Genomic DNA, 9371 nt, shown 5'->3' with positions numbered 1-9371 from the left:
CCTCGGTTCAAATACTGTTTCAAATCATTGCAAATACTTTATCTGGGCTTGATTGAGCTTGTCTGGCCTAATAGAGAAGTAGAATAGTCCCATTAAGACTGACACGTTACATACATACTTATTTATAGTTTGAGTTATTCAAATGATTCTTACTCAGTCTAATAGTCTTAAACAACGTCGAAACGAATCCATTACAGCCTGTGTCAGAAAGCTCATTTGGCTTAAAGTCAAACCATCATCAATGCCCCTTTGATGAGTTTGAATGTTTAATATACATCTAACCCAATTCCACTAAAAGTGGATATAATATTTTTCCTCACCACCTTAATAATAACCGATGATATTTCTACTCCACAAGCCATTGTCCAATATTATGTATGCTACGCTAAGGAACGAGACTTGTTGTGACAGTCTGATTTGGAGAGACGTTGCCTGAGATTTGCCCATTTTCCGTTGCTCGTCAGCAGACCTGGTTTCAAATAGTATTTGATATTGTTTGCTGTAGCCTGCCCGGAGTGCCAGATGGGGTTAATGCTCCAACATCCCGTCTGACCAAGGATATCTCTGAAAATGCTGCTTTAGGCCTACATTTACCAATTCCCTTCTTGTTAGCAGTCTTCCAGAGGTATCAAGTCAGAATGTTTATTTTAACATTGGATTCAGTGGTCAAGTATGTAATGTATCAAGAATCGAGTCTGTCCAGAGCTACAAAGATGATACATCTCCACGGTGTGATCCTCTAACATGGCATTGCCAATGTCATGACCGGCCTGCGAGGATCAGGTTACCGTGGATCACAGTTCTACAGAGATATCTCTCATTCCCGCAGAGGGGGAGGGGTATAGAGGGATTGATGTGGGGGGGGGTTGTGACAGCTCTCGCCCATTGTAAATATTAAGGCAGCAGACGAATCCTTGGTCCTGTTCCTGTTTGGGACTGGAATGTCTTCGGGTGGGCCTTATGGAGAATCTACCTCAGAACTGCGACATGCAATACATGGACTTTGGGACATGATATTTCATCAGCCAAAATGGTAGTAACGATGATAGATGGAATATGAAAATGAATGTCCTTTCTGTTATGTTATTAAGTTAAATGATGACATTATAACGAAAACATTGTAACTTGAAGAGTTTTCATAATATGTACATGATGTTTACATACTGTGCGTTGTGTCGAAAATATCCAGATCAAAGAGAATGTTTTTGTAAAGATGAACTGTGAATGTAGTTGTATTAACTAGATCAGAGTAAAATCCTAATATCTTGCCTTGTAACAATCAAGGCTACGGTTGATTATTGTATCTAAGGTGAATTCCAGAAGAACCAGCCAGTTATCCTCTTCAAATCATCGGTTGTCTACACGGACCTCCTACCCAAGCTGGGAGCGTCGACACGGCTGATTAGCCTCCTCAGAAGTCCGCTCTCACAGATCGAGTGCAAGGGAACAGACCACTAAGAGAATGGACACTGACATCGTGTCGACAATCAGAGACCTACACCTGGAAAACGAAGGAAATGCGGCCATCGAAAGGTCGTCGGCTAAACCTCCTAAGCGGAACTCGGTCCACGAAGAGATACCCAACGGCGACTTTCAACAAGTAAATACATTCATTATAATTCTGACCCATAAGAGCGGTAGTTCGGGGCAAGGTGTTAGGGCTAAACTACGCACAGTTTACAAATGTATCCAAGTGTGCTTTTCTCTCGTGCACTCTCTTTCTCTAAGTCCCCATCTTGTGTAACACGTGTCATATTGTGTTGTTCCGCCTGGGACCTGGTTCATTGTACTAAGTTCTAATCAATAGCCTTGTAGCTTGTTAGTAAATAAATAATCAACTCAATTGGTGTGGTATGCAATGATTTAGTGAGACCCCGGTTTGTGCAGATTTACGAATTATGAGACATTCAGAATGAGACTGCTATGAAATAGATATTCTGATATTCTTTGAGTTAATTTTGTAAATGGTAACTCATTAAATAAACGTTTCCCGTGGTGCCCCAGGTTACTGAGTTAATGGTTGCCTGATTAATTTAATCACGTAATTATAAACAGTTAATTATTCAATGAATAGCAGACATCACATTAACGATACAATGTCACGACACCAACCATGCCATTAGTATGATGCTTATACTTATTGTCACGCTGGTATAAAGGATTTGGAGACAGGCGCAGGCATACATAATCTGGGTTTTTAATACGCCCAAAACAAACACTTATACAAAACACTCGGATTTACCCAAACAAAAGAGCGAGGGTAATCCTCGTAGAACGACACGGGACGAGACCCGTAATACACAAAGCACAAAACACGCAGCACAAGCTGAGACAACGCGAAGGTATTCACACGACCAACGGACATGGGAACAATAATCGACAGCCCAATGGGGAAACAAAGGGCACATTTATACAAATACAATCAGTGAGGAATTGGAACCAGGTGTGCGTAATGACACAGTTCAGTGCAGCCTAGAAGGCCCGGTGAGGTCGACCTCCGGAACTGGTTAACAGAATGAGCAGCAATACCGGGGGGATCCGTGACACTTATCTAATCTGTGCCCCTGACAAGTGACCTGCTGCCTGAGTGCTTTGTTAAACTCTGTAATAAATGTTTTATCGATGTGTAGTGGTTCAATATTTATACATATTTGGTTCTTATTTATTGCACGGTTTATTCAGTTTGTCAGTCCCCTCAGGCTTCAGGTCATCTGTAAACATTGTGATACAGAAAGTGATCATTTACTGTAAATCACAGATCATTTCCCCAGAATGCTAACATGGATCAATACAGTGTTGGTCTCTCTTATCGCTCTCAGATGCAGCAGGAACGGCATCGATGCTGCCCATCAGTTCTACCTTAGCCATGCTAAAATGTATTGAATAGCAGGCTCATCTCTGTCTAGCAGATGACTGTGATATGTGGGTGTTTTACCTACCTTAGTTGAATGCACTGATGGTAAGTTACTCTGGATAAGAGCACTGGTTAAATTATTAAAATGTAAAAATGTACGTCCCTTCATTTACCATAGCCCTTGGTTTATCATAGGCCTGTGCTACAGACAGGTCTGTATTAAGAATTTACATTGTAAAAGATCCATTGCCATCACAGCACAATGTACAGGTGCAGTCTCCACACAGCGTGTGGCCCAGAACACAGTTGATTTCCATTCCAGAGGTTAACAGTACATGGCCCAAAGACAGGCCCATCCATTCATGTCTATCCATTAAGCTGTCTCAGTGGGGCTCAATGGGTGATTTACCGCCACTAAGATAGAGCACACACAATTTCACCAGACTTCACCATGCTGTGATCAGGCCATTAAAGCAGGGATGGCTTTTTATAAATCTGTGTGGCATTGTTAACAGACAGAGATAGATACAAGGGAGAGTAAAGCCAAAGCCTCTGTTAGAGGGTGGCAGGTAGCCTATTGGTTAAGACAGTTGGGCCAGTCACTGAAAGGTTGCTGGTTTGAATCCCCGAGCCAAATGGGTCAAAAATCTGTTGATGTGCCCTTGAGCAAGATACTTAACACTAATTGTTCCTGTAAGTCGCTCAGAGTGTCTGCTAAATCACTCAAAGGTAAATGTAGAGCGGGTGTGTTTCGGGCATCAGTTAACTCAGAGGTGGAAGAAAAAAAAGAGAAAGCTACCAATTAAATTAAATCCGAAACAACTGTTCATTATTTTCAATAAATATTTGTCAATGTATTAGATGAATTTTGTTTTGAATTGACAACTGAATTAACCTCAAGCCTAATGTCGGGGACCATGGGGACGTCTGGTGGAGAAGTTAAAATGACTAATTCACTCCATAAGAGAGCCTTTTCAAAGCCATCTAATGTCATGACTAATTTTCATCTAATGTCGTCATACAGACCTGTTACCTTAAGCTGTTGAAATAAAAACTGTTACACTGTTGAGTAAGTGTAATCCTGAGAAAGACTAAATGAAGAGGAGGAGGTGGATGAGGGGCAGAAAAGGAAAAGTAAGTGGTAGAGAAGCAGGAGAAAGAAGGAAGAGGAAGATGAGGAGGAGAGGATGACAAGGAGGAAGAGGAGGCAGAGAAGGGGTAGAAGGAGTAGTAGGATGAGGCGGAAGAGGAAGAGGATGAGGAGAATAAACAACAGACAGGTATCCTGTCTAATAGCTTTATGGTTAAATGACTAAATGCCTAGGCCATCAGCCACCTGGTGGCTTCCCTATCCACCAGGATAAGGTTTTGGATGTTTAAGATGAAAAGCCTGAAAACTGTTGCTCCTGAAAGGACATCCAACCTACAGCAAAATGGCACATTAGCCTCTGCATTTCCCCAATGCGCTTAATGACCCAGTGACTTAAAATAGGCCAACTATCCTTCCGATCAATAACTTCTCGAAAATCAAATGTATATACAAATGCACACTCACACACATACAGTGCATTTGGAATGTATTCAGACTCCTTGATTTTGTCGACATTGGGTTACGTTACGATTTTCCCCCTCATCAATCTACACACAATACACCATAATGAGATTTTTTGTTTTTACAAAACTGAAATATCACATTTACATAAGTATTCAGACCCTTTACTCAGAACTTTGTTGAAGCACCTTTGGCAGCGATTACAGCCTCGAGTCGTCTTGGGTATGACCCTACAAGCTTGGCACACCTATACTTCTCTGCAGATCCTCTCAAGCACTGTCAGGTTGGATGGGGAGTGTCACTGCACAGCTATTTTCAGGTCTCTCCAGAGACGTTCAATTGAGTTCAAGTCTGGGCTCTGGCTGGGCCACTCAAGGACATTCAGAGATTTGTCCCGAAGCTATTCCTGTCTTGTCTTGGCTGTGTGCTTAGGGTCTGAGGTCAAATATAATCAAATAAAATTGTATTGGTTACACGTACATGGTCAGCAGATGTTATTGCGAGTGTAGCAAAATGCTTGTGCTTTTTGTTTTACGACAGTGCAGCAATATCCAGCAAGTAATATCTAACAATTCTACAACAGATACCTAATACACAAAAATCTAAGTAAAGGAATGGAATAAGAATATATAAATACAATACATGGATGGGCAATGACAGAGCGGCACAGGCTAAGATGCAATAGATAGTATAGAATACAGTACACGAGATGAGTAATGCAAGATATGTAAACATAGTAAAAGTGTCATTATTAAAGTGACTAGTGTTCCATTTATCTAGACTTAGCCTATTGATAATTAGCAGGCATCACGTGTTAAGTTAAATCTAGACTTGGTTTCCTCTATCGTAGTCACTCCTCATTAACCCCAGCTGCCAAACTAACCCTGATTCAGATGAAAAGGATGAGTCACATTCATGAAAAATAAGTTGTTTTGAATGATTCGTATGCCATAGATGTAGGACATTGTGACATGAGTGAGTTTCCTTTTAAATGGCAATACGGAGGATGCACTTCCTTGTGTAAAAACATCCTGACAATGTCAGGGCAAAAGAGTGAATCCTTCATTTACAATGAGTCCACAGAAAAGTGGATGGGGGAAGGTGTTTCAGAATGGCCTGCACAATCACATTGTATTGGGTTACAGTGTGTGTACGGCCCTGAAAGCGAACAGAACTAAAACCAGGTGTGTATCTGCCATATTTGACCAAAATTAGACAATATTGTACTTTCAACCAGGTGAATGAGGAGAGATGATGTAGCCAACAGATGAGTTCATTATTACATATTGCTTATACAGGCAATAAGCATGTAATAATGTGGTAGAGTGAGCTAGCATACCATGTAAGCTTTTCACTGCACTTCCTATACATTCTGTAAACTGTGTATGTGACAATTACAATTTAATCTCCCAATGTATTCAACTTGTATTTTCTAGCACACAGTTGAGAATGGCATTCAAGCGATTAATACAGCAATTCAAGCGCGGTCTAAGCATCCATATCTTCTCTTTTCTAGCACTAACTACTCTCTAGGTTTCTTCCTAGGTTTTGGCCTTTCTAGGGAGTTTTTCCCAGCCACCGTGCTTCTACACCTGCATTGCTTGCTGTTTGGGGTTTTAGGCTGGGTTTCTGTACAGCACTTCGAGATATTAGCTGATGTACGAAGGGCTATATAAAATAAACTTGATTTGATTTGATTTGATATGGTATTTGTTCTCATACATCCTCTCTAAAACACAAGAGCACCTACGGGGGAAGAATTCCCCCTGCTGGCAAGTTGACATCACTTCAAGCAGACCAGAAAATGTCTTTGTTTATGGGGTTGTCTCAATCAGATTACACTCTTACTGAAAAATGACAGGCAGAGTTCTTAGAAAATAGCGAGTATTGTAGATTATAAAATGCCGTTTTAGACAGTTTTATTTTTGTGGACATAGCCAATAAAGGATCCAGTTGGTATGAATCGTATTTATAGTAAGGTTTAGTTTATTGTCATGGTGTAGAACATTGGCAGCTAAGCGCTGAATTGCATTGTACAGTTCATTGAAAGAAATAAACGAATAATTACATAAACAAATCAATAATGTGAAATCATGTGTTATATTTATAAAAAATATATAAAAGTAATGTTCAAAACCATATGAGAACATGGCTACAAAAGAGATGAGCAACAAGTGAGCTAACCATCTTAAAATGTGACGTGTAACGTTCTACCTACTGGGATAGATGACGAAATGCAATGGTATGTAAAAACTGTTTGTTTTCGAAAGCGAAAGCGATTTGTGGTTTGTATTCACCGATGTCATCATCGGACAGGCTGTCCCACGTTCATGGCTAGAAGGGTTCCTAATTGTCAAAGTATTATTTATTTATTAGCATTTTTTGCTAACCCTAAACCCTTTTCCTAAACGTAACCTTAATTCTCACAACATCATTTGTTAATCATTACATTTTATCTAGCTGTAAATAAGAAATTAGGTCCAAAATAAATCGTTTTAATTACCTTTTTATATTCCAATGTTAATTTGTTTTACAACGAAATAATGAAATGCCATGGAGTACATTAAGATAAGTGTCGAGTCCAACTATTATCATCATGTTTCTCTTTAACAGAGTAGCTATACGATTAGTTACACTTTCCATCCATTGGTAGAGAGGATATAAAAAGCATGCCTTTGAATGCTTATACTGTAGGCTATCGTGCCTATTTAATAAAGATCAAATGTAACAACAAAACATAGATAGGCTACTGTATTAAAAATACATTGCAGTGAAGAGCAATGTGTGCCTGCCATTATATTATTCTCTGTTTTGATGATGTATTGGTTCAAATAAGTATTTAACATAGCCTATGATTTGAGCAGCATTCTTGCGCACACCTGCACACAGAAAACCAGAACGCAACATTTCGTCAACAGCTCTGCAAGGTGAAGAAATGGAATGTACAATTCTCTTTCATTATCCTCGCTTGAAATTTCCTAGTTTTTTCCCCCTAGGGAATTACATATTACCTCACATTGTATTTCAATGAGGGAGGCTATAAAGGTATAGGGCACGTAGCCCAACGTTTAGAAGTAGTTTACAGGGATTTATCAACTGACTGGACACATGGCTACTCTGAACGTGTCCTTTGTGGTACATCTCCTGTGTATAATTGTTCTTAACCCGGTGGTGTATGCCAAATGCAGTGACCGAAACGAGCAAATATATTATCTTTCTCGAACTCGCCAGGCCCTCAATGATCTTGCCATGGTTGGTAAATGTCTTTAACCTATTACAAATTGAGCATATAGGCAGAGACGTATATGGCAGAGACGTATATGGAAATATGTCTCTGAATATAGGCTGTAGCATGTATAGCGTGTTATCACAAGTTATTTATTCTAGTTGTAAAGTAGATTATTGGAGTTTGATTCGTTCATATATTCAGTTGTTTTATTGCGATATGGTGTCTTTTGTGTGCGGTATAGGAGAGGAGACCAAGCGGCTGTATCCAAGAGGCTGAAAGGATAATGGTCCAACGTCCAACGCTTTCCATAGAGGTGATGCTCAGGAGATCATGACTGGCTACCGTTTTAGTGTGTGTCTAGTTCAATTGCATGGTTACACGGGGTGTTTTTCTGATTACAGGAGGGGGAAAAGCTTTGGACACTGAAACTTGCGTTTCAACTAGCCAGCGAGCTCTTCCAACAAAACCTAACACCTGTGAAATGGAATACCTTCAAACTCAGGGAGCTCCAAGACCTTCTTGCTCGACAAAATATGACCTATTCAGAATGTGTACGTTCCCGAATGTTTAATTTGTTTACTCTAGCTTTTTACACAATTATTATTATTGTTATTATTATTAGTATTCATGTAATCGCATGGATATTTATATTAATGCTGTTTGTTGTTTACTATTTCAGGTCAGAGACATGAGTGTGCGTCTAAACCTTCCAATTGAAAATATGGTTAAGAACTACTTCAAACAGCTGGGCGACTTTCTTTCACGTGAGGTAAAACATCTCATGGGTTGCATTTTTTGTCAATTGTGTTTCAAATCTAAAATATTGAGAGGAGTGGACTGGGCCTACTATACCTGTGATGTATGATGTATTATTTTCACCTAAAAAAACATATTTGTTTCACTTTTTGTCTTTCAGCGTTTTAGCTCGTGCTCATGGGAGGTCGTGAGAGCTGAAATGGGGAGCATCCTGAGGGATTTTTACAAGAAATCAAAAATGTCAAGGAAACACGTGTGAGAGTAGCATTACTTGTAGTTCAATTCTGCGTAAAACAATTATTTTGTTTAATTGATTAATTATGCCACTGTAAGCGTTATATATTTATGTTATTTATCCGTGTTGCAAATAATTGCCATGTACGTTATAATATTTAAATAAAAAGACAAACACGCTTTATATTGCGTTAAGTTGTGCTAGCAATTTTGTCAAATTGTGTGGTGTGATGCAACCGACGAGTTTTTCCTTGAAACGTTATCCTATATAATAAAAAAATGTTATTCCTCCTGAAATTGCATACTGAATCAACATCATCTTCGATGAAAAACAAACTCCTTTACAATACTCTTAATTCCTGAACTCCAGCCATATTTCCCTGCACTTTAAGACATTATCATATCACTGTAAAACATTGTTGAGTTCTATAGTTATTCATAATATCAAGTACACGTATATATACTGGATATCATGCAACATAATTAGAGTTTTAAATTCTGAATGTTAGTTCAATGGAGTAAAGCAATCGCTCAAAAAAACAAGCTGTTACTCTTCAGTCCCAACAGTGGAAAGATAATAGATGCAGAGGTCCAATCAACTCACATGCAGTACCTGGATAAATATATCAAATATTTATTTATAAGTCCAATAAAAACACACGAATATGCAAAACTTTGACATATGATCTACGTGATAAACCTGTATTTAACGCACACATGCCTGTAGGCCCAGATTCCAAAGTACC

General features: G+C 39.1%; 1 protein-coding gene across 1 annotated transcript; it reads left to right on the top strand.

Moving 5' to 3' along the window:
* The first annotated feature begins 7514 nt into the window (after positions 1–7514).
* LOC139565529 (interferon alpha-like) lies at positions 7515–8927 on the top strand. The gene is made up of 5 exons (XM_071385950.1): positions 7515–7658; positions 7877–7948; positions 8037–8186; positions 8315–8404; positions 8552–8927. The coding sequence occupies exons 1-5, from the start codon at positions 7515–7517 to the stop codon at positions 8648–8650; spliced, it is 555 nt and encodes a 184-aa protein (XP_071242051.1). The 3' UTR covers positions 8651–8927.
* The last annotated feature ends 444 nt before the right edge of the window (positions 8928–9371 follow it).

This window comes from Salvelinus alpinus, chromosome 36 (genome assembly GCF_045679555.1).
Source record: "Salvelinus alpinus chromosome 36, SLU_Salpinus.1, whole genome shotgun sequence".
NCBI classification, from domain to species: Eukaryota; Metazoa; Chordata; class Actinopteri; order Salmoniformes; family Salmonidae; genus Salvelinus; species Salvelinus alpinus.
The sequence above is the reverse complement of the archived record's forward strand: the minus strand, read 5'-3'. Positions and strand labels throughout refer to the sequence as shown.

What these genes read in the sequence shown, in the direction of transcription:
- LOC139565529 (XM_071385950.1), top strand. Translation starts at nt 7,515, where the DNA reads ATGGCTACTCTGAACGTGTCCTTTGTGGTACATCTCCTGTGTATAATT. An exon ending in ATATGACCTATTCAGAATGT is followed by an intron (nt 8,187 to 8,314) that starts GTACGTTCCCGA and finishes TTACTATTTCAG; the next exon opens with GTCAGAGACATGAGTGTGCG. An exon ending in GCGACTTTCTTTCACGTGAG is followed by an intron (nt 8,405 to 8,551) that starts GTAAAACATCTC and finishes TTTGTCTTTCAG; the next exon opens with CGTTTTAGCTCGTGCTCATG.